This window comes from Phodopus roborovskii, unplaced genomic scaffold (genome assembly GCF_943737965.1).
Source record: "Phodopus roborovskii unplaced genomic scaffold, PHOROB, whole genome shotgun sequence".
NCBI classification, from domain to species: Eukaryota; Metazoa; Chordata; class Mammalia; order Rodentia; family Cricetidae; genus Phodopus; species Phodopus roborovskii.
The window spans coordinates 31,412,461-31,438,595 of record NW_026126433.1 but is presented as its reverse complement, the minus strand read 5'-3'; the positions used below and the strand labels follow the sequence as shown (position 1 = coordinate 31,438,595).

The 26,135-nt window shown below is 42.6% G+C and overlaps 1 protein-coding gene across 1 annotated transcript in view; it reads right to left on the bottom strand.

The window, feature by feature from the left end:
- Window positions 1-26,135, bottom strand: part of Tnr (tenascin R) — a 78,312-nt gene that overhangs the window by 38,498 nt on the left and 13,679 nt on the right. The window contains exons 5-12 of the mRNA XM_051186064.1: window positions 25,336-25,486; window positions 21,455-21,724; window positions 15,214-15,399; window positions 4,333-4,422; window positions 3,323-3,586; window positions 2,509-2,778; window positions 1,273-1,392; window positions 229-375 (exon numbers count right to left, since the gene is read on the bottom strand). Coding sequence (XP_051042021.1) covers window positions 229-375; window positions 1,273-1,392; window positions 2,509-2,778; window positions 3,323-3,586; window positions 4,333-4,422; window positions 15,214-15,399; window positions 21,455-21,724; window positions 25,336-25,486 — 1,498 coding nt within the window. The remainder of the gene's footprint in view (window positions 1-228; window positions 376-1,272; window positions 1,393-2,508; window positions 2,779-3,322; window positions 3,587-4,332; window positions 4,423-15,213; window positions 15,400-21,454; window positions 21,725-25,335; window positions 25,487-26,135) is intronic.

Here is a 26,135-nt window from a genome sequence, read left to right as displayed (position 1 = left end):
AAGGCTCCTTGAGTGTGACTCACTGAACTCCTATAATTAGATAAAACAGTCTGGGGAGAGAGATTACAAGTTGTCCTGCAGGACACAGTGAGTCAGAGGAGGCCAAGGAATGGCGCCTCAGGCCCTGGGGCCTGCATGAACTGGAATAATTTCACCCAGCTTCCTGTGCTTGTTTCAAGCCTGCTGCGCGTGTCCTGACCTGACACTCAGCAAGGAAGCCATGTTTACCTGTGTGCACCAGGGTGCAGATGCGCTCACTCTCCTCCCTGCCCCGAACACTGTTGAGGCTTATTTCATATTCAGTAGCTGGATAGAGCCTGGTGATGGTGAACTCTGTCACAGTGTTGGGCACCACGGAGCTGTCCAGCCGTCCCACTAAAGAACAAAACCCATCATTAAAAGTTCAATGGAGCTCTCTCAGTGGGTCTATGGCTCAGTGTGCATTGGGACAGTGGGTCATGAGGCACAGATGGATGTGGGCGCAGCATGCACTAGGGAAGGCAGATCAATAATTCATAAGATGGTAATGGTGGAATTTAAATAAATCTTATACGCTGACCTCACTCTTTATTTTTATAGGCTTCTTAGAATAAAAATAAATGAATTATTTACTATGTTGGTTTCTATCAGACTGGTCTTCTCTGGCATGACTGTATCAAAACAGTGTGGTGGGTAGAGCAGGAAAAAAGTGTTCCATGTAGCCCAGAGAGAGGTAGTGTGGAAACCTGTCCTACCCCTGGCTGGAAGTAGGCATGCCTTCCACACTGTTAACAATGCCTCACACAGAAGCAAGAATTGGCAGTGTGCAGGCAGGGTCCCAGCCAGCATCTCTGACTCACACACTGGGTACGATGGCAGAATTAGATCACAGCACTGTGGTTCCCTCCAAGCCTCCGTCTGGCTCTGTTGGGTCTTCATCCATAACCTGGATTCTAGTCTTAGACTTTATGCTCAGGAGAGTACATGTAGCCCCAGCTCCAGGCACAGTCTTTTAGGGTTCATTCTCATTGCGCAGCCTAGCTAACGGTGTCCGATTGCTTCCACTGGAGAAGTGTCTGGTTTTCTTGGTAATGTAATCAAGCCTATTTTGTGAACAGTTGGTGAACCCATGGTTCCTCAGTTCTTTGCTGACACTCTCATTTTGAGGGAGCATGCTACAGAAAGGGGCTGATGTCCTGTGTATGTGATAGTACCCCCATATTATTCAGCTTCAAACCTCTTTTATGTTTGAGAAATAAAACCATTTTTTTTAATTTTTTTTTTTTTTTTTACCTTGTGTGGGTCGATACGACACCCGGTAGTAATCAAAAGGTGCAACAGGAGAGCTCCAGGAAACCATCACGGAATCCTTCGTCACATTGCTAATTGTGATGTTTTTGGGGGGATCAATACCTACAAAGATTGGGGAGTTGTGGGAAAAAGAAGCACAGTTTGAAAGTGAAATTTCTACTCCTAGTTTTGATCCAATAGTGTCCCATAGGCAGGCAAGACCTACATAACTAACATCACATCCCTAACAAGAGGATCAGTGTGATGTCACACCTGAGACATTGTAGCTATGGCCAAAGGCAGTTATGAACATACTAACAACAGGAAGCTAAGTTGGCAAGATCCATGCTTCTGTGAAACCATTACTACCTTTTTAGACCAAGTAGGAACTTTCCTTTTAAGTTCCTGTATTCTTTTTCAAATAGGGAATTACATAGTTATCTTCTCTGAGGGAAACTGCTCTTGTAAAGACCAGATGCTGCTACTATCTCTTATTTTTTTTAGCAGCCACCTTTGGTTCCATTTGGGGAAACTGCCTATTAAATGTAGAGCTGTTTCAGAGCACAAATCCCAAACAAATATACTTTCCCAAGTTGCATTTTATTTATGGCACATACTGAAATTGTTGGGTTAAATCAGCTGATGGTTTAATATATTTTTCAATTTGTGAGTTCTTATCAGTATGTAGGGAACTACCTAAACACAGGTGTTCTTATGTACACACATATCATATTTGGGATTACATTTGCAAACGATCAAATGGAAATGACCCAGTTCATCTCAGAGTTCTGTTTTCCAAACAATGTGCAAATCAACCCCAGGCTCTGAGTGCCAGATTGCTACATGGTTGCATGCTAGCTCTGTGTTTTTTCTGGGGAAGAATCACTTGTTAGGTAGTCAAGAGATCGCTCTCCAGAACAGAAATGTCATCTTTTCACTTAGAAGGATTCCTCTGGAGACCAGCTTTTCCTGGGGCTTTTTCCTAGGCTGCTAGATATAGGACCAATATATTTAAGACTTGAGCTCTTCAAGCATTGAGTCTATCCTGCTTTACAAATGGGAGTTTCTCATTATATGTCTCTTATGCAGCCCTGGAAGAAGTATCTGCTTCAGGATAACTCACAGAGGCCTGTTAGCCATAGACTCAATCTGCTATTCCTTGAATGTTTCCCTTGTTAAATTGCATTGGCCTATCAAAGGCTACTGTGAGCACCCTTTTCACCTTCTTTCCAGCCTTACCTGTAGTGATGGAACCCACAATGGGCTCAGAGGTTACTGTCCCATGCACAGCTACAAGGTTCACTATATATTCAGTGGCTGGCTGCAGCCCCATCAGGACAGCATGCCTCTTGGTGGCATCCAAGAGAACCTCCATCATCTCTTCCTCGTCATCTCTGGGGCTGTAGTTCAGAATGAGTCTGTCTGCTGGGGGAGATGGGTCACTCCAGGTGATGTTGACACTGGAGGAGGTCACATGAGAAAAGTGCAAATGGGAGATAGGGCGGAAGCCTGCAAAGTAGAGAAACACATCCTGAAACGCAGACGTGGCAGTAGGTCATTGGGCAGAAGAGATTCTGATTTCCTTCTTTGCAAATGAGGGCTCTACTCTCTCCTACCCACCTTGCTCCAGTTCAGCCTAGTCAATTCTTCCCAAGCCATATACTGAACTATCAGTTCTAAGAAAACTAGAAGTATTTGTCTGAAATCTTCATAATACTGGCACAGGATTTAAAAACTTCTAACTTGGAAAAAATAAGACATAGAGCTTTAGCATTCCTACCTATTTGATAAAGGAAGGGAAAGATGGACAAATCAGCTACTGTGTCTAGGCCATAAAAAGTCAGACATAAAATTTCAGATGTGTGGTGTCCTCGCTCACCCCTTCCCTTTACCACCAAATATTTCCTTTTCATGTATATATTGGTTTTTCCTCTCTTCCCCCCCACCCATCTCTTTTAGTTTTCTCCTTCAGAAGACTGGGGCATCTGAATGACCTTCTCACATTAAGATCTATTTATTCCTGAACCTCACTGAGATGTCTGCTCCCTGGTACCTGTGAAGGCATCCACAGTGGACTCCAGGCTCTGCTGCCGACCCCTCTCTGCAGTGATGGAAATGATGTACTCAGCTCCAGGTTCTAGATCTGTCAGCGTATATGAAGTCCTGTCCCTAGGCACAGTGACTTCTGAGGAGATCCCAGAAGATGGGGTAAAAGTAATTCGGTAGTGATCAATAGGACCACTGGCCTTAGTCCAGATGAGAGAGATAGAGGTCTCTGAGGAGGCTGTTACCATAAGGTCTCGAGGACTGTCAAGTTCTGTGGATTAAGATAAGTTTTATTTATTTGTTTGTTGATTCATTCATTCATTCATTCATTCAGGGTCTTATGTAGAAAAGATAGGTCTTAAACTCATTATATGTCAGAGGATGACTGTGAACAACTTATCCTCTTGCCTCAGCCTCACAAGTATAAGATTGCAGGCATGTACCACCTCATTTGGCAATTAACCTATTTCATACTGGTTATTGGACTACCCTGTGTATCTCCAAGGCTGTCAGTAGACCTGCTGACCATGAGCCCTAGCGTGTCTTCTCACATTTTGTTAAGCAGCAAGATGGCCAGTGACGTGCAAACAGATGGGCAATTCACCTCTAGGATAGATCTAGTTGCTGATTTCCAAGTGCTCTATACTTGTTTTCACTCACCCTCCATTGGTAAGCCAAACGGGATGACGAGGAGCCAGCACCACATATGAAAGGTGTTCACAGTAATTACATTTTCTCTCTTCCCTTCCCAGATTCGGGGATTATTTTGGGTTGTCCTAATCACAGGTGTACAGGCCTGAAGGCTTCTGGAGACTCTTATCAGTATGCTCCTCTAGCAAGTTTATTTATGCTAGACTGAACCTTGGGGATAGTAGGGATTGGTCCAAACCCCTAGCTCTGCCCAGCCTGAAATACTTATATTTAAGCCTACTGGAGTGACTTCGAAATTTCCCAAAGTTTTGTAAGGGAAACTGTTGGATCCACAGCAATAGGAATCTTCACCATTCTCCTACTTACCAGTCCTGGCATTCATGGTAGCGGGAATGCTTTGTTTTGAGTTCATGACCGCAGATATTCCAACTCCATATTCTGTGCCTGGTACCAGATCTGTGTATAGATGCAGAAACAGGCATTAGTCTGCTCTCTCTCTCTCTCTCTCTCTCTCTCTCTCTCTCTCTCTCTCTCTCTGTGTGTGTGTGTGTGTGTGTGTGTGCGCACGAACATGCACACATATATGAACACACAGGGGTAAGTAATGAGGAAGGCTGAAAGGAAAGAAGAAAATGATCATAGATCCCTGTTTAGATTTCATGTTTAGTCCACCTTCAGTTTACTCCTAATTTTACCCATTAAGAAATCCCAGTTTTGCTACTTGGTAAATCCATATGAAGTCAGTAGGATGAACTTGCCAGTGTCAAGTGGCTGCTAGTTATGGGTCTCAGAATGGCAGTGAGGCTGCCCTGTTATTGTCCTTGGGAAAAGTGGTCAGGTTTAAAACATTTTCCTGTGTACACGGGTTTCATATGTTGGCTATACAGTGAAGGTCTCTTGTTTAAATTGTGAGGTGTGAAGAAAATGTAATCAATAGGGACAGTGTAGACATGAGTCTTGGATGAGTTTCTTGACTGTGTAAATGAGGACTATATTACACATTTTACAAATAGGTCCTGAGACCATCTAGGGATATTGGGGTCATTTCTAGAAAGCCATAATGTATACACTTTTCCTTTGAACATGAGACTATCCGGCTTTTAACATAGATGTGCCCAGTACTTGTGAATGCCCCAGCAAGGTCAGCCACTCAGTCCAGGATGGATCAGGAACATGTTACAGTGGTTTCTTGTGAACTATGAGAGTTTGAAGGGAATTCAAAATTAAAGGGTGTAAGCCTCATGGGAAACCCTTTGGGAGTTCATTTCAAAGGATTGCTGACAGATTCCTGGAGCATCTGGAATTCTCTGGAGCTTTTCTCTCCACTGTTCTACATTCATTTTCAGATCAACTGGTTTGATTGATGTAATAGTTTTCTATTGCGACTGTGACAAATTACCATGATTTAGTAGCTCACAATAATACAAATTAATGATCCTTTAATGCAGGAGGCCTGGAGTCTGAGATGGCTCAACAAGGTTACATTCCCTCCGATGGTCCCAAGAGAGGACCCATTGCTTTGCTTTTTCAGCTTCTAGGAGCTGCATGAATTTCTTGTCTCTTGTTTCTTAATTTACCTGCAAATCCCAAAGCTTAACATTATCAAACCCTTTTCTCTCTCTTTGAGCTTACATTCCATTATCATATCTACTTTGACTCTGTCTTCCATGAATCTAACTTACAGGGGCTGAGGTCAGTAAGTTGGACCTGTCTGAATAGTGCGGGACAATCTCTCCCATTGAAAGATCCTTAATTGCACAAGTAAAGTCTCTTTACCATAGAAGGTGACATAGTCACAGATGGTAGGGATTAGGATGTAGATATCTTTGGGGATCCTTATAAGACTTAGGTTATAGAAAATGTAGCAATCTAATTACCACCCCTGGGGGCCTCCAGGGGTTGGGCTAAGTCTTTCTAGAAGGCTTATTATGGGTTCCTGAGCACTGTGGATTGCCAGACTCTTGTGTTTGTGCAACACTGTTTTTTTTCAAGCATGAATGTGCTTGGACCTTCATCATAATCCCATGAAGGTGAATGGGAAGTCTACTATCTATCCTTATTGATTACCTTTGGCTGCTACCATAAACTACTACAAACTGTTGGCTTAAAGCAACAGAAACATATGCTCTCACAGTTTTGGAGTTTTGATGTCAGAGAACAAGGGACCATGCTCCCTCCAAAGGCTTTAAGAGATCCTGTCTTGCCTCTTCCTGACTTCTAGTGGCAATGCTTAGCTTTCTTTCCTTGGCTTGCAACTGTACCATTACAATCTATACTTCTTCAGTCTTGTGACATTCTTAATGTTTGCTAATCTTAAAAGGACACCAGTGACACTGGATTAGAATTTAAGATGAACCTGTTTTAAACTGATCACATAGCCACAGACCCTTTCTCCAAATACTGTCATTTCTGTAGGTTCTGAGTGGGCATGGATATTAAGGACAACACCATTCAAACTGGATTTATAAAAATCTAGAAATCGAGGCAATGGGAAGAAATCTGTGACCAGTTTGGGAAGCTGCCCAGACTTCTAGTCTCAGAGTTCAAGGCCAGGGCTATTTCCCTTACCCTAGCTGTATCTGATCCTTTGGGTATTTTGAGTGTCCTAAGGTAACACAAATGATTTCTATAGGGAATGTGTTGAATAGCCTTTCTTTAAACAATGGTTGTTTTAACAAAAAGAAAGGCTGCATGGAAGTCAGAAGGTTCCACCCTGTTTCTAGCTTTAGTTCAGTTCACACTCTGTGTGATTATAGCAGACTTTTACTGTGTCCTACCCATTTGTCTCCCTTGAAGGAATTCAGTTGGGCCCTCTCTGGGCAGAATTAGAATTAGGTACCATTTTCCCACCTCAAATCAGCTTGTCCCTTCTCTAACCCTTACTTGGTTCTTTCCTGAGACTGTTAACCTAAGAAGATGTAATAAATTTGAAGTATAGCAGACTTTGGAGTCTGGTGGGCATTTATATATTCAGGCCTGGCCACTTTCCACACATACAACTTTTGACTACTTAGCATTTTAGGCTCCAGTTTCTGAGGAATGGGAATAATAAGCTTGGATGTCAGAGGGTCATTATAAGGAGCCAGTGAATTTTCTGTGTACAGGTCCTTGACCATAATGATTGTCAACAATATTATCATTACTCAGCACAGAAAAGTATGTTAGGATCTTTTTATAAGCCTATTTATGTAAGTGGTTTTATCATTATCAAAAAGTGCTCATAAATGCACAGGTTGGTTTTAGGTCCACTTTTTGTTGTTTGCTGAAACTCGGCCCCTGACTCTGATGCAAATGAACAAATAAACAAAGAGATAAATAATGAATAAATGGCTCATGGAGTAACAGTATTTATTAGTGAGGAGTGCTCCCTGGCTGGTCTTGGTACCTGTCTCTAGACTGAGCAGGTGATTGCAATGCGTACAGACCTATTTAAAACACATCTTCATTGCTGTCAGTACAGTTCACTATCCTCAGAATACTCCTACTTGGAGAACTAAGGTTATCTTTGGGGCACAAACTGCTTTTCTCAGGCAACCGATCAAGACCTTCAATTGTCTATGATGAAGTAGAAATTTTTTAACGTAGGCAAAGGGTGATAGATCAAGAGAGTAAGACAGAAATTATATGTTGTCAAACATATCTAGCATGTAATGTTTTCATCCCAGTTTCTTATTTATGAAGCTTAAATGAAATGTTCAATAATTTACAGCAAAATTGCCTTCTCCCAGAAAACAGCAGATGTTAAAGCACTCTTCCAGGCTTTCTGTCTAGGGGACAGGAAAGCGGGACTCTCTTCCAGGTCTATGCCTGCTGCTTCCCTTTGATTTTGAGCAGCTTTCTTCCTGCACTGCAAGTGAAATGTTGCTCTTTGCCAGCAGGTAAAGAACAGTTCTGCTGGAGAAGAAAATGTGTATCTGAGGCATAATCTGGTACACTTCCCTCTCAGCACACAGAGAACTCACTCTGAGGGATTTTTTTTTCACTTTAAAGACCCCGTTGCTCTCCATCAAGGCTTCCTTTATTTTTCCATCCAACTCTTACGAGTGAGGGCATATAAATGGCTCTGTTCCCTTTCTTAACAAAAGCTCAGACAATTCTTCCCATAGGACATCACAATTCTCCATCCCTTATAGAACTTCCTTTGTTCAGCTTGAGAGTTGACACTTCCATAAACTCTTTTGCTACATGCCCATTCTTCTGTGAATCCCTAAAGCACACAGCTCATCCAGCCTGCAAGTATTACTGAGGATCCCCTTTGTGTCAGACGTAGGGCTGTGGATATGAAGTGAGCTGATAAGATATCACCTTGTCCTTTTGAGGGTGAAAAAGCATCTGTACTGGAAAAGTAAATTAATTACTTATTGAGTACCTATGCTATGCCCAACACTGAGCTGGAAGAAGAAGAAAGGATAAGAAGAAAGATGAGGTTAAAACAAGGCTTTGAGTGTCAGATGGTGAAGAAGACAGTCCAACTGTACCTTTTATAGAGACCCAGGTATGCCCTTGTTAACTCCCATGCAACTTGGCTCATGAACAATTATGGGCTCAGAGATGTTCATCCCATGACTGCAAAGCCTAGTACAGGACAATGCAAGATTTAAAACTTGTATCTTTCTCTAATTGTCATACAAGTTGCCTTTGGGGACTGATGTGAACAAACTGGAATCTGAGAGTCCTTGATGACAATTCTGTGTGCTGTTAACTAAGTGTGGCTTCAGAGAAGGGACTCAGTTTGGGTGTGGCAGCCAGAGAAGGGTCTTGGGCAGGGCCTTGGAATCCAGTTAAGACAAAGAAAGGTAGTGGTAAAGGAAGTGGAATCTTCCTGTGGTCAGATTAGGGCCTGGCAAGTGCCAGTGGGTTACTGAGGCCTGGAAGGCAGTGGGCATGAGCCACTGTTCTCAGCTGCACTGCAAGGATGGCCGTGATGAAGGCAGAATAATTCACTTTCCCCTGCTCAGGAAACCTATGCTTGCGATGACTAGTGGAGAACAATGGGGATGGTGAAGGAGGCCTAAGGAGCTGTCTCTTTCCAGCAAAAAAGTCACCTGGCATCTGTAGGCTTGATTGGATTCAAGTGGGCATGAGTCACTAAGGACCTTATCCATCTCTAAGTCCCCAAGTCTCTTTCCCACAAGCCTATGAAACTCAAGGCCACCAAACTTGGAATAAGGATTTCGTTAGTCCTAGTTGACCGGTTGTTTTCACAGAGAAGGACAAATCATGACCCTTTTCCATAAGGAGCTTGCAGTCATTTTCTTAACTTTGACAGCATCTGTCAAGTCATATCTGACAAGATTACTTCTGAAAAGAAGACCAGATGTCATGTCCCAGCACAGCAAAAATCCTTGGTAGTGGAATTTTGAGGCAGAGTTGTTATAGATGAAGAGGGGCCTAGAGACAGAGGCCTTCTAAGATAGCCTGAACTCATACCTCATGGGCAGCGTTCTGCTTTTTAGCTAGAGTAACTAGATGGAAAGCCAAGCTCCATGCCCCTGCCCTCCAATCTTGGATAAGAAGGTACTTTTGGGCGGCTTCTCCAATGAGTCAGCCATTCAAGGGTATCATTCTGCTGATGGGTGAGGTTAAAGCTCTAAAAGAGGCAGTAACTCCATCTTGCCTTTAAAACTACATTTAAAAAGAAAGTAATATTAAACAACATTCTCTCAGATGGAACTTTCTTGTTGCTAGTGAGATTAATGGGGAGCATGGCTCATCACCCCTGTCTTCTAGGAATACCCTATTTCGGGTTCTTTGCTATAAATAAGTGTTCCCTGTTGTGGGCACCCAAGAAGCGTGCAGTCTGATCTCTTGTCTCCTGGCTTATCTTGCCCTGGAATTCTTGCACATGTAAGAGACCTGGTTCTTCAGTTCTATGAGGGGGCATGTGCTCCTGTCTCTGCAGCTTATTCCATACCTTCTTGTTCCCTGACAGGCCACATTTTTTAAAGGGTGCCTTACCAAAGTGGCCACTTGGGGTCACTATGACCTTGTCCAAAGGAGTCTGAACTTAGTATTGTCCAGGCCCCTAGACCCTTAACCCATACCTCTTCCAGTCAGAAGAGCCCAAGGACTAGCTCTGATGATGGTGTTTGCACTAACACAGCAGAGGAGTACAGACAGGGTGGAGCAGACATAAATGCCTTGGTCATTGTTGATTTGGCAGCTGTCCTCCCTTTGATGACTCAAATTCCTTCATTGGAAATCTCCCTGTGAATAGTGTATCTGTACATATATCCTGTAGAGCTAGCTTTTCCATCTGGGTCCCCAGGAAAAAGTGATGGGTTTAGTAGGTGGGCCCTATCCAATGTTCCCCACCAATAAGAAGCAGTGAAGAAGGCTAGTCATATTGATGGGGCATGCTTACAGATACTTGCTGTATGTGTGTGTGCTTGCATGTGTATAAATGTAAGTGTGTGAGCATTTGTGTAGATATGTGCGTATGCAGTATGAGTGTGTGTATGGGCCTACATATTTGTGTATATGAAAATATGTGAGTGCATATAGTGTGACAATGGTATGTATAAACATGTTAGTGTGTAACTTAGTGTATTTGTGTAAAAGAATGCAAGTTTGTATGTGTGTATATGAGTGAATGTTACTTCATGTGAAAGTATGAAAATATGATTGTATATGTACGCATATTTGCATGTATGAGTACTGCTGAATGTGAGTGTGAATGTATGGTTATATGCACTTTCCTGAACATGTGTAGGCATTTAAGTATATGTGAGTAGACATGCTTTTATGTGGTGGGGTGGCTCTAACTTTTTCTACAACTTATGGTCCTAAGTTTCCTTCACTGATTGATGTTCTGATTGTCAGCTTGCTGATCAAAGATGGAAATACTAGTAGAGTGTAGCAGCAGGCTGGCTAGGAAGTGCTCATGAGGAACCATGGAGATCAGCTCCTTTCACTTCATCTCCTGGTCACAGTGTCCAGGGGGAAAAGAGAGGGTTGGGAGGATGCACAGGTGCCAAGAGCCTACTCGTTCGTACTGAAAATGCGTTTCTGCCCTTTCTGGGAACATAGCAGAGGAGTTTCCTCAGACACAACGATCAGAGGACATGGTGATAATGGTGATGATGACGACGACTTATTTACCATTGGTCTCTGGTAGGAAGACATTCTTTTGACCTCATCCAACCAAGAACCCAGAATCTTTTTTCCTTCCTCCCTCCACCAGGAGTCTACTATACATGGCTCAGTGTCAGAGAACAGACTTGTGCTGTCAGTCTTTACATAGTGCCAGGTTCTAACTTGGAGGAGCCTTGATGAGCTTGTAAATCTGCGAGACTTTGGGACTCTGTGGAGACTTTGGGCATAAAACATTGACCAAGCAGACACCATAGAGACTCAGAGGCTGAGCCTAAAAGAAATGACTTAGCATTTAAGATTCAGAAGCTACCCAAGCAAGGAAAAGCAAAAAGTCATTACAGATACATAGTCTGCTGTTCAGAAACAAATTTGTGCCCCAGAGGGAATTCTCCAGGCATTGCCTTACAAGGAGTAATGAGGAAATGTCTGGGATTCTAGACCTGGGCCTAGGTTCTGTGCTGTAATGAACATAGCTGTGTACTTGCTATAGGCCCTTTAAATAACTTAGCACCCTCCAGGCCAAGAAGGTCCTGGGTCTTACAGCAAAAGGGTCAATGGGGGCCTCAGACACAAAGGCTTCTGACAAGAAGAGCAAACACAGGTACCACTGCCTCCTATGGCAGCAATCACCTTTGAGAATAAAGGAGGTCTGAAGGTGTACAGTAGAAAGACCAGGCTGCAATAGGGTCTAGGGCTGCACTTTGTAGAGAGGCAAACAGTGAAAATCCAATGGCTAATGTCAGTCAGTGTGTTCCAGGTTCCAGATTCAGCACTTACACAATAGCATACGTGGTTTTACTTAATCCCCTTGACAGCTCTATGGTAGACATCAGTAAACTGAAGCATGAGAAATATACAAAACCTAGTCAAAGATGCATGGTAGCGAAGCTGTATACCTCAAATCTGAGTAGGGTGACATCAAAAGCCATGCCCTAAAAGAGTTCTTTATTTCTTCCTGTATGTGTGTTCGTGTGTCAACAAGCTTCCTGAGGCTGTGACATATAGACCATGACTCAGTGGGTTGGGCAGTAGAAGCCTCTAACATCTCCTCGGTGGTAACTCCTCTGTTGCGGGTGCCCATATCCATTTAGGGCACCATGCTGATGAAAACAGGTCATCCTAAATCAGCTATTGGATCTTGGCAACCCCTTTCTCTCCCACTACCATCTACTTACAGTCCCACTGTTAGCAGAACTACCTCAAACTCATTAAATGTATGATTCTCTGTGAGAGCCAGAGGGGATGGAAAACAAGGCCTTCTTAACCAACATGATCAAAGCTCATATGAACTCACAGAGACTGAAGCAGCATGTGCTGGGCCTGCACTTGTCTGCACCAGGTCTCTGTGTATGTACTACAGTTTTCAGTTTAGTGGGCGGTTTTCATTTTTTTTGGGTGGGATTCCTGAATATGCAAATGAGTGTGTCTCTTGTACCTTCTCTTGGGCTCTTTTCTTTCTGTTTGTCTTGTCCAACTCTAGTATGATAGTTTTTTATCTTATTTATTTTGTTATATTTGTTTTTACTCTTTTTAAATAATAAAATGTATGATTCTTTTGATAGCTCTGTGAGGTGAGTGGTGTCACTCACAAATGAACAAGGTAGTGGCTTGGAAAGGGTCAGCTGACCCCAGCATATGGAAAGTGATGAGTCTGGGTCCCAGTCAAATAAAAGCTTTCTGGAGGCCCACACAGGGCATAGAAACTGAGAAATTCCTATTCAGGGTCCAAGTAGGGCAGTGAGTGAGAACATAGTTGGTTAAAACTGGGACCAATCATTTCCCCTCCCTCCTTCTCTCCTTCTGGGCCTTTCTTCCCCCAGATACTTTAGGAAGAGAACACCAATCTGTAGAACTGATCTCAGTATAGGCACGTGTACTGTATTTGGTTTTCTTCTATGGCAATAATCCTTCCTTAAATCATGCAATAGTTTGCACTTATAAATCTCCCAGCAGTAAACTACCTAGGACAATTACAGAATACATACATGTGTTCAATATATAAGCACTACTCAAACACAAAATAATCAACCTATTTGAACCCATTACTCAGTAATAAATCTCCCATGACCCTATGGGTCTGCAGCACTTAAATTTGGACCCTTCTTTTACATTTTACTTCTGTAGTGGCAGTAGTAGTCAGGGAAGGGAAGTCTCCACACTGGGATTCAGAAGCTGCTCTGAGTCACCATGTCCCTTGCTCAAGTGAACTTGTACAAGCTTCCAGAGTCTCTGAGCCTCGGTTTTCACATCCATATAATGGGAATGCTCATAGCTGCAAATATGTGGTATAAGACTGGTATCAATGAACACAAAGTCGTCTCTCTTTTTTCCCTCCCAATAGTGTGGAATAACAACTAGGCTGTGGTTGGTTCTCTATGATTTTACAGGGTAGCTTCTACTCAAACAACTAGCCATCATTTTTGTAAAGCTGTTACTTGCCAAATCAGCCTGTATCTGTAAGCAGAGATGTGCTGCTTCCTCCCTTATCATTAAATTTTTTTGCCTAAGGGATTTAAATAAATAAGTAAAAGTATGTCACCAGGTCTCAGCCAGGCCCTCTTTCATGCCTAATTCCCTCCTGTTAACCTGCTTTATCAGAATATTTCCCATATCCTTGTTGTGTTTCCGGCTGTGTATCTGTTTGGAAAAGGTGTTCTTTAATATCTACTTCATTTGGCAAGCAAGTCTGGGATTTCAGTTCAGGAAGAATACAGCTTTGATCACACTGCTTTTGTTTACTGTTCTCACCCTTGCTGAGTATCCCTGGACTAGTAAGACAACAAATGCTTTTGCAAGCAAAGACTTAAGTTAATAAAGTCTGTGGGCTCACAGGCAGCTCCTGGCCCAGAAGCATTTTGTACAGTTCATCTGGCATGTGAAAGCCACATAGCATACTTCAAGCACCCACCTTTTGGTGAGGTCCAGGAGGTATATTTTCTTGCATGGGTGTGCTGTGGGATCAGGAGGAGCCATGACTGAGTCCCATTTCCTCCAAAGTCTGTCCCCAGCTCCCCAACCTCAGCCATGCATTGTGTTGACCTAGGCTACTGCCTCATTCCATACACCACCATTACCATTTCTTCTCCAACATCACCAACAGATTCCTACTAGTCTGTCTCAGTCCCAACCCCTGTCTGTGCATACCTACTCATACCTTGCTTAAAATCCCTTACCCAGCATAATGCTGTTCACTTAAATAATTTATCACTCAAGAGGCCGAGGCAAGATTATGAGTTGGAGACTAGAATAGACCAGACAGTAACAACCTGTCTCAGAAAACAAGTAAGTAGATGCATAAATACATACAATCTCTCAGTGGTTTCTTACTTTCCTCTACCATAGCTCAAACTCTTCATAGGACATAAAATCACTTTTAAGTTTTTACAGTTTCATTCATTCACTTAGTCATTCATTTATCAAAAAAGTATTGATACAGGATCCAGTATATGGTAGACATTGTGCTAAACCATGGATTCAACAATGAACAAAACAAATGTGGACTGACTTTTATGGAGCTTTAGTGTAGGGTCAAAGTCAAATAATGCTGCCAACATGTATCAGAATGGTGCAGAGAAGTGACTGTTTGAGTGTTGGTAACTTTAACCTTGCTCCTCATCAAGTAACATGTAAATTCTGGTGCTGAAAGACATTCTGGCATGAGCTAAGCAATGAGAATGCCCTAGGGTAGGAGACCCAATGTGTTTGAGGAAATGAAGGAAGCAGACCTATGGGTTAGGAGCACAGATACCATCAGGGTATCAAGAGCAGGGGGCCTGGGGGTAAATAGAGAAAAGCATGCCAGTCTCATGGACTGTTCATCCTGAAGGCAATGCTAGATGCCTCAAATGTACACATAATGTAATGGTATAATAAAAAAATGTACTTTGAAAAATTATTCAATGTTGCTGGGATAAAGAATAGCTTGGAGTGAGATAATACTGTGGGGTATTATTGTCATGGTTAAAACAAGAGATGACCAAAGTTTAGAATGATCGATAGCAGTATACTCTAAAGTTGGGGATATATTTGGTAGATACTTAACATGTTAAATCAGTAGGAACTGTTGGTGAAGTAGATGTGATTTAAGTATGTTGAGGAGAGAGTTGTGAGTATACAAATCCAACCACATTCTAAGAGACATGTCCTACTCACCTGTGAGGGTAGTCCTGGTAGTTGGACCAATGCCCTTGGGGACCATTACTTCATGGTACTGCTCACCCGCTAGGGTGCTGTACACAACTTTGTACTCCTGGGCCTCTGCCTCGCTGTTATCCCACTCAAGGTCAAGGCTAGTTGCTGTGCGAGAACCCACTCGCAAATTTTTGGGAGCATCAATCTCTAAAAATAAACAAATAGCATCACTATCACATGTAATTCCATACATTGATGGCATTTCTTGAGCTCTAACGATCTTTGAGGTGAGCGTCAACACCTTCGAACCTCTGCCTCATATGTGAATGAAGTCTGAGATGTTGCTTTTCCTTTTGGTTCTGCTTTGACAAGTCTTTGGGTAGGTCACATGATTTGGAGTTAGACTTCAATGCATTCTATGTTTACTCCATACCATCTGAGAATTCAAGTAGCATTCTAGAAACTTGAAGCATGGCAAAAGATAATCCACTACCTGAAAACAAGAGATGATCCCAAGTGGTTAAAATGGAATAGAGGAAGGAGAGGAAGGCCAGATGTGATCCCTGAATAAAACAGAGATGGCTGATTTTGAGATACCTTCCAATGGGTTTACTTGCTCAGAACTGCAGGGCATGTAAGTTGAGAATCTACAATGTGGATAATGGGTATGATAGAGTGGGAAGAGTGTGAGCTTTGAAGTCAGGTCTCAGTGTGAACCAGTTCTGACACCTACAGTAATAGGACCACAGACAAATCTTTCAAGCTCTTAGGACTGAATAACTATCTCCTAGAAAAGGGAAAAAAACACAAGTTATACAGATTAGATGATGCATATGAAGTGCATAGCATGGCATGGGGTACAAAAGTATGTGTCCAAGCCTGGATGGATGGCTTCTTGTTATCTCTGACAAGCTTACTGAATCCAACAGTATGGCACCAACATGAGTCTTTTGGGTTTTCAAGAGTTCCCCATGACTAATGGCATTTCCTCTCATAATCTGTAGGAGCTGCTTCTGCCCCCCAGGCCTGACCATATCCATAGACTCACTACAGCTTGAAGTGTTACATAGGTTTGTCTTAAAAATCTGTCACTTAAAATGCCCAAGACAGTTCCAGTCCTGGGGACTTGAGTTTAACACTGGAGTGGTTGTTGCTTGTACTAAGTAGATTATGTCAATCTGCCACCACCAGGCAAGTAGCCCACCCCATTTGTCCCTGTGGAAATACTGAATCCATCTGAAAGCGGAGGTTTCTATTGTAAACTGGGGTTTGTTTTCTATTGTAAACTGGAGTTGGGGGTGGGGGTCTTGAGCAGATAGATGTCTTTGCAGGTTATTTTTCCAAGACATTGGTCTTCATTTAATGTGTGTCATCATACTGTTATTCTTGATGTGTTGTATGTTATTTCTCTGGGAGTTGGATATACAGAGGAGCATGGGGGTAGACACGTGTGAGGTAGATCTCATGCAGGAATAAAGAACTGATAAAGAGTCTGTGGCCTGAACTGACCAGATTTAACTTTTCTCTTTGTTGGAGCTGATGAAAGCAACTTAAGTAAGGGTGGGTTGCTGTGGCTCACAGTTCCAGGGTACAGAGCATGAGACTGCTGGTCACTTGTATCCAACCACAACCAGGAAGTATAAAAGGTAAAGGCTGGACTCAGATACTAAGCTTGTTTTCCCCTTCTGTTGCATCCAGAACACCAGCCTGAGCAATGTATCCTACCCAGTTAGCCCAGTCTAGAAACTCCTTTATACACATGCCCAGAAGTGTCTCCTAGGTGGTTCTCAACTCTGTCAAGTTGATGGGTATTAACCATTGCAGAGGTGGAGACAGTTAATCAAGGTTAAGATGGGAACCTATGCCTATACTTATAAAAAGAGGAAATCTCTAAAATACATTTTCTGTGGGCAGAGAGTGCAGTTTAATGGCCTTTGGCTCTGTACTCTGGAGGAAGAGGACAGTGTTTTATCAGAAAGGAATTGGTGTTTCCAATCTCAGTAATTATAAAAGTTCATTGCTAGAATGAGGGCTTGGCCAGCGAGTCTCAGAACTGGGTTGAGATCGAAAGCAATACTCTCTTTGGGTCTAGAAGGAATAGCTGGAGGACATCTATGTAGAAGGGGATTGAGCAGGTCACAGGTCTTTGAAACATGTCAGCTGAGACAGATGGCTAATGAAGCTTTTATGGAGGGCCTTGGGTCTGAACTGTAGTACTAGCCTGCCCAGTCTCGATAATAGTAGTTAGACCAGTTTTTTTTTTTCTGTTTAAAATGTTCCATTGCTCCATGCTAATTAGCTCCTTAATTTCAACAGTAGGGGTCTAACTGGGCACTGAGTGAGCAGACCTTTTTTAAACATTCCTACTCTTTTTTATTCTTTGGACACATCAATTTGTACTCCAGGATCTTTGAACCAGCTGCCATGTTTGCCTGGAATGTTCTCTAGCTCTTGTGTGACTCAAGTCATACAGCTCTTAGTTAGAATGCCATTTCCTCAGCAGGGTGGACCTAATCCATTGGAGTTCTCCTACTGTCTTACCCATTTTACTCCCTGTCTCAGAACTGGTGATTGAAATGATCTTTTATGTTTCTTTTCCCATTGCCACCACTTCTTCCCACTAGGATGCCTTTCATGTGAAATGGGTTCTTATCTGTTTATAGCCTCTGCCTAGAGCAATGTTTGTGGCCCCACAAGATGTTCGATCGGTACATGGTAAGTCACCAAACATGTGTCATCCACTTCTCAATCTTGTTTGTTCCCTCAAAGCCTTCAGAAATGACTTGTTAAATAAATGTGGGCTTTGAGATTGCCTGGAGTGAGGTGGTGCAGGAGACAGTACAGCTGTGACAAGGCAGCCAGCCTTGCAAACGCGGGAAGTCTCTCTGTTGTCCACAACCAGTGTCTTTGCTGAGACACCATAAGCTTCCAGGTTGCATTTTGAAATAACTTGTTGGAGAATCCCAGAATGGAGTCACTAGTGAGGAGGGAGAGGAATGAAACTCTGGGTGGGATGTGTGTATTTGTTATCTGAAGCTGCCACACATAGCAGCCCAAGCTGCGATCTGAATAGGAAAGCAATGTCTAGAATCTTGAAATGCAGGTACTGGCAGGGTGATTTCCATCTGAGAGCTGGGAGTAGGGAGTTTGTGGCATGCCCCTCAGCATCTTGTGATTTTCTCACCATCGTGGATATCCTCTGACCCATTTCTGCCTTCATTTTGATATGGCATTCTCTTGTGTGCATATGTCTCTCTGTCCTGGTTTCCTATTTGATAAGGACACAGTTGTTGAATTACAGTCAATCCCAATGACCTCAATTGGCCCATCAGCAAGGACCCTATTTCCAAATAAGGTCACATTCAAACATACAGAGGGGTCAGTGCTTTAGCAACTTTCAATCCATAGAAACACTAAGCATGGGTGTGGATCATTCAGATAAAAGGCACTGGTAGAGCTGAGGACTCTGCCCAGCATGGAGTCTGCCATGGTAAGGGAATCTGTCCCCTCAGTCTCCACAAGGCTGCTTAAGTGGGTGGGAAGGGACTCTAGGTTTCCTCGTCTTGCTTCCTTCTAATTACTGGCCTCTGTGTACTTCCACCAGGGTTTTTGTTTTCAGGGCAGATCTAAGACCCAGACTAACATCCTACTCACCATGCAGGAAGCAAATCTCAGTTTTAATTGCCTGTGCAATTAGTGCGCTCCTAGTGTCGAAGCCATCACCTGGAAAAACACTTTGCTTAATTTGAATTTAAGCGGAATTCTGAAATGGCTGAGGGCCCTACCGTGAGGGTCTGCATACCCTTTCATCATTCAACTGGCATCTGCCAAGTCTGGACTTGGAGAATCTGCCTGCAAAGCTGTTTGTCGCTTCCCACCCCTACTTCTCCCTCCCATCTAGGAGCCAAGAGATCAGGCAAGGGTCTGAGGCATGGGCTGGACTGAAGGCTGCATGGAGAAGCAGCCAATCCACCAAGCAACCTGAAGCTGAGATCCCTGCTACAATGAACTGAAGCGCAGAGGGAGCTCTCTCTGAAGAGGCAGGATGTAATTGTCTTGATTGGAATTTTCCTGGGCCACCAGCCAACATTGCTCCATCTTGCCGACCTGAACATCAAGAATTCACTTTTCATCATGCTTGTTTGAGAGGCCCCTTCTCTTTTGCCTCTTCAGATTCCTTATCAGAGCAGAGCACAAAGAAACCACGTTCAAATATAAACTATCTTGAAATTAAAAGAATGCAGAACATAGGTGGCCCAGCACAAACACCACCAGTCTGAGCAAGTTAAATAGACTGTGAGGTGTGGGCGCGCACATCAATGTTCACTGGAAGTTGACCATGAATTTTCATATCATTAGTGGATATTGCAGGACCGTCCTTCCTCATGCTCTTACATAAATATTTTTGCCTACATATTTTCTTTCTTCTTTTTCTTCCCCATGAGAATTGCCATTTATTCCTGAAGTTACCAAAATCGTTGCCAAGGGAACTAGGAGGCTCAAATACTAATTGGGGGTTATCAAGAGTTTGGAGGAAGGTGGGATGGGTGGGGGAGTCCCAGCTGTCTCTCCCTTATTTAATGTCACAGAAAATGTTCTTCTCTGGCTGACTCTCCTCCCCATCACACATTTCAGGTTTTTCTCAGGAGGAGATAGGTTGGGGACTGGGGAACAGGGTGTTGATTATATTGTCTAAGAAGAAAATTCAGACGTTGGGGATCTCAAGATGTGTTTACTGAAACAGCCCATTGGTTTACCCCAGGCAAAAAAAGTAGAGTATCCATCAGACTCTAGCCTACCTCCTGAAGCTTACCAGAGTCCATACTAAAGGAAAGTTCACCAGAATCTATGCTTGCTTACTTCTATGGAGGAGCCCATCATGTAGGACTCTAAGGATGCACTCTTTGGCTGGGGAAAATGTGCTTACTGAAGTGGTGAGATGTACAGCAAAGCATGGGCACTGATAGTTCACGTCCTTCTTTCATGTGACAGTCTATCATAGGAGTTCAATCTCTCCCTGTTCCTTCACAGTCTGAATCCTAACCTAAGTAGTCTAGAACTTACCCATGGGCAGTCTAGTTCACATCTTTCCCTACCACTCTGTTCTTGTATCCACTCTATTCTTGTATCTGTCTACCTGTAACACTATGCCATCTGCTATAATTGGGGACATATATTGGGGGTGTATATATCTTACTTTTGTTCATTGATAATTCAACACCTAGGGAGATAAGGTGTGATAGTTACTGCATGTTCTTAGAATCCTTGACTCACTCCATTTTGTAGCAGACTCTCAAGCTACAATCCAAGATAGGGCAAGTAGATTAGTGGGTTTTTTTTTTTTTTCCAGAAGTCAATGATTCTGAGGTCTTCTAGGTGTTAACAGTTAGTTTCCTTTGATCCTTGGGACAACTTGGAGTTGGCAGAAACGTTCCTTGACATGCAACCTCCCCAAGGAAGAGAGGTCAAGACCGACATTCTTGATTATTATCAGAACACAGGAACTCAGTATCTCTAACCTGAGCACAGGTCCTTGCTAACCCAGTCAGGAAACCTGACCTTTGAGTGGGACCCACTGGCTGGTCAGGCTGCTGGGCTCTGAGTCAGGAAGTGAGTTACCCTGAGACCTGGCTTTTCTGTCTATTGTTAAGTTTGAGGAAGCTCTCTTGTGGGCATCACTACAAGCCCCCCCCCCAAAAAAAAAGTATTATGGCTTAACTCAGTTTCCCATCCGTGGCTATGTCTATGGCTTGTCTCCTACCAATTAGTCTTGTTGCTAGAGGTTATAAATGGCAGAGTGACTCAGGAACCTCAGTTGGAAGGTTTGCTGATAACTATGCAGGTTGGGCTTTTCACAAGGTGTCTTCATGGTAATGAAGTCACTTCAGGCTTAGAGAACTGCTACAGTTTCCAGTATATTTGGCAATAATATGCCTTAAGAAACAGACACCTTCTTTGAACTTTCACAGATTCTCCATTTAGGCCAACAATATGGATATTCAAATGCCTTTGCGATAAGCTTAACAATTCTATGAGTCTCTGATTCACAGTTTCTGAAGACTAGCAGAGCTGGGATGTGCACCCAGCTTGGGGGTACTCTTTTTTCTTAATGCTGGACTAGCAATAGCATCCACCGCCAGAATCCTAACTTGCTTCTTGTAGCCTCTGCATGAACAGGGTTGCTTATCATGCATCATTTCATTTTTCTGTAATGCCTGCTGGCATGATAACATCATCATGTTGCCTCCCACCCCAGTCTCACCTGTTGTAAATTGGGTGCTTGTGGAGTCACTTTCATTGGTTCCCCGGACTGCGCTGACAGAGACCTCGTAGCGGGAGCCAGGTCTAAGTGCTTGCACTGAGTACTGGCTTAGGGGAGGCTGCAGCCGGAAGGTAGTCTTCCCGCCTTCCCCACCCACTAAGCCATATTTCAAAAGAATGAAGTCAACTTTAGCTCGAGGTGGGGTCCACTCCACAAAGGCCACAGTGTCAGAGACATCTCGAACCAGGATCTGTGTGGGCCCATCAATGACTGCAGGAGAAATAGAACATGTTGTTTCAGAATTAAGAATGTTTTGGCATCTGTTTCCTTTTTCTTTCTTACACTCACTTGCTTGGTGGGATGGGTTTCCTCTCCCCATTGTGCTGATATAGAGAATATGGGCTATAGAAAGAGGAATTCTCCCCCTTGAGCAAACATTTACTGACACCATGGACAATGACATTCAGTTCTCCTGGGACTTGGTCTCTTTCTCCATCCATTGACTGTAGGTTTCAGGTGCTAGCATTTTCCAGTCTGGGCAGGGCAAGGACACTTACTAGCTTGGATGACTGACCTATTTTTTTTTTTTCAGAGGTATTGACACGGGAAGAGAGAAGAAGCTTCTGCAGGTGCCCAGCTCTTACCTTCACTGAGCTGAGAAGAAAGCATGATGAGCTAATAGAGCAAATGAGACCCAGCCTTGGTTGCCAAAAGGTCTCATCATGAGTATTCAGAAGTTATTCCTATCTAGCTTCATTCAGCCTGGCCAACCAGACTGGCATTTGCGTATGTGGACATGAAACATGGCATGCCCATCTGAATACAAAAGGCTCTAATCTTGGAGTTATTTTTGCGAGCCACACCCTGCCCACCCAACAGGTGCCTGCATGTTGCTGAGCCTGAGGCCACTGGATACAAAGGATTCCCTAGGTTCTCTGGCACTGGATTATCTCTCGAATTAGTCTGTATAGAGCCAGGGCTGATGTGGTGAGTCTCTACCACACTTGTGGAGAAACAGGGAACATTTGAGGTAGCGGGAGAGGAGTGGAGAGCTGACAAGGAGAGAGAGGCATAGATCTATAAGCTGAAATGGGTGACCATGTGAGCTTATGAAAAGACATAAAGAGTAACTCAATTTCTGATATTTTATGGTTAAAATCTTTTATGTGGCTCAAGTATATTTCTGGTCCTGTGCTTCTAGGAAACATTTTATGTCCCTTCCAGTAAATTTTCTTTTGCTTCAGTTAGTTTAAGTAACTTTCCATAGATTCTTCTGGAATCTGGCTAAGATTTTGTTTTTAAATCTGTACACACTGGACACGTTTTATTCTGTCTCAAGCATAGGCATCTCCACCAGGACTACCACAGGCTCAACTTTTCAAAGTTGGGCCATTTGCCAGGCACCCACTCCCAGCCCACTGCTGTTTCCTATTAATCAGCTTAGGACTTTGGTCTAATATCAGCTAAAATGAAAATCACTAGACTATTTTGGTACTACCTGGTTTGGATTTAAAATGAATTTAAATTTGTCATACTTGAGATAGTCATATGTTTAAACAGAAAACAGCCGTATGGTTTCTTTGTAACATGCTGCAGACTTTAGGTAACTCAGATCTTTGTTATTTACTTAATTTAATTACAGGGAGGCCAAATGCCCTTCTAGCTATGGCTTAAGTTCACTCAATGAGTGCTGAGTGAATGAGATGGATGGATAAGCCTCTTCATCCATGAGAACAGGGATGGAAGACCATTTCACTGAACTGGAGCTTTTTAAGAAAAAAAAAAAAATGGCATCAGAAGAATCAGATAACCACATAAAGCTTTTGTCCTTCAACTATTTAGATTCAAAAACCCTAATCATAATGGATTGGCCATATTAGAATATTATTATGTAGCACAGAGGGCGTTAGCTGCAGGAGGTCTTGTATTTGCATTCATAAAGTGGCCTGCCTGGAAAAAGCCAGTCTGAGTGCAGATGAGGACTTAGAGCTTCCCAGGAAGGGGGTGGGTGTAGGTCAGAATTTAGCAGAAGGAAATAATCAATAAAAGAGGCAGACAAGGATGTGAGCCAGGCATCTTTCCTGATGCACCTTGGATTCTGCCCTTCTTTAAGTCTATTGGTCTGAATGTTCTGTTCCAATCAAGGCTGTAGCAGCTTGCTTTCAATCTCAGAACTAATTTCTAAATGAATACAAGTCCTTTCCAAAAGTGGAATGCATGAGTTTTTAACTTTGTTCACAACACAACTCCACTGAGTAGGAATTTTCTTAATTGAAAGCTGCCTAGCTTCCCTATGGTTTCCTAAATCTGGAACTTTTAATTTTAAGGAACTCTCAAAAAGTACTTCAAATTTTATTTTAAAAATTGGTTTGGATATAAAACCAAAGCTGGGTTGGATTGCTTCTTTAAGTGCCCTCAATAATCTGGAAGTAAATTACTCAACTAGAATGATCTCTCTGCTCTTCTGAATTGCCTTTCCTTTCCAGTCTTTTACCTGCTACTGCTTTCTTATAGGAATGGCTGGAGATAGTGCAAATTATAAGTGAATAATCAGTGCCTATTAACAAAAGTCCAGTCTTCAGAGTCCAACATAACCCCGAGGAACAGATTTGTGCTTTTGGCCTTCTGGAGAGTTCTCCAGAGAACCATGGCTATGCCTCCATGGCATACAAAATAGGACAAAGCAGGACTTTCCCAGATGGCAGTATGGGAGAGAAGTAATTAGAGGTGTGGATCACACACACCCCATCCTGACCTTGAGACATGGCTCTAGATCCATGATGTACCAATGCAACAGAAGCTAATGCTGTTATAACATACACACACACACACACACACACACCTTTTTCTAGACTGAGCTTAAGTCTCAGAACCTGATGCTATTAGTTTGGATATGAATATCCAAGTTTGAATCATTAATCCATAAACATTGCTGTATTGCATAGTGCTATGGTTCCCTTTACTACCTAAATCAACTTTTTGTACTGGATTTAAGACTGGCTTTCTAGTATGTTGATTTCTGTTTATGAAAAGGAAAACTGTATTAATATTCACCTAGCTCAGTTTTTGTTGCTAACAGGGAAAATGGCGTAAAGTCTATATCTCAGCTTCCCCATCAATAAATGAGAGCTGAAAATGAATACCAGATGCTACTTATCACTTTGGAGCAACTCTGAGGGGTCACACACATGCACATCATAGTGAATAAATTACAGCACTCAAGCCAAATATCCTTTTCCAGATAAGAGGACAATAAAGAAAAATATGACATGATTAATGAATTTATCTTGAAAATATAATGATTCTGAATGAGATCAAGTGTGGGCACAAAATAATAACTTGAGCCATTACTTTGATCAGTGATCTTACTCTCCTTACTAGTTTCAAGTAGTCTGCCCCTTACTGCCTTTACTGTAGCATGCTTTGTGTATATGAATGTATACCAAGTACTAAGCATCGTCAGTATAACAATAATTGTGTTGTATACTGTATTTAGTCTAATCTTCAACTTAATAGAGAAGATGTTGATGTTTAGAAAGGTTTAGGTAACTTTCCTCAAGTCTGAAGTAGGTGAGAATGAGTTGGCTCTTGCTGGTTTCAAAGTTTATGGCAATAGGAGGTTGATGAATGAGGCTTCTTAATGAGTGACATTAGTAAAACATACTGGAGCCATTTATGGACAGTTTCCTCAGTGGAACACTTCCCCAGTTTTCTGTTCTTGCAAAGATGGGCACCAAGGAATAGGATCTGCTAAGCACCTGGCAGAGTATGTCCATTTTCAAGTTCCTACATCATTTCGGCTCTGTGATGAATCCTAGCACCTTCCTTATCTGTCCATTCCTTGTAGTTCTTTGGGCAGCCATGAAAGTGTTGGCACTTACCAGTGGAGACGCTGGCAGAGGTAGGGGGGCTCCGAGCTTGTTCCTTAAGAGCCACAACATTCACAATGTACTCCTCTCCAGGTTTCAGTCCTGTCTGGTTAAAGGAGGTAACATCGCTAGGGAGCTGAGCAATCACCCCTCCTTCATTGTTCTGGAGAGTAGGGAAAAAGAGAGAAATCACAAGGGTCACTAGGAAAGAAATAAAATAACAGAAAGATAAAAGAGTAGGATGCTAACTGTGCACATTGGAAATTATAAAGGAGACTACATCTACATCTATTCACACACTAGCAGCTGAGTACTTGGGGCCAGGAACATGTTGAACAAGCTCAATAACCAGTTTTCAAAAAACATATCTTTGGCCTGTCCTTATTTTTCTGAGTTTAGCCCTGCTCCCAAACACACACACACACACACACACACACACACACACACACACACACACACACACACACCATACAGTGATTCAGATTGACTCTTGTCAAAGATGTAATGTTTGATTTCATGATCAATGTCCATAAGAATGTTGGCACCTATTGTAATGACTATGCCCTTTGCTGTTTATAATAATGAACTTAGATGCGTGTGTGTGTGTGTAATATTACAATTAAAGATAGTATAATTGTTTTAAGTCTCGGAGCTATTGTCCCACTCTGTTTTCTTTCTTATGGTGCCATCCTGGTTGCCAATCTGTCACCATCATGTTTTCCCTTCACTTACACTGTGAAGTACAAAGAAAGAAATAGAAATAGGATGAAGAGAGAGAAGAGACTATACGTGGAAAAGGAAATGTGAAAAAG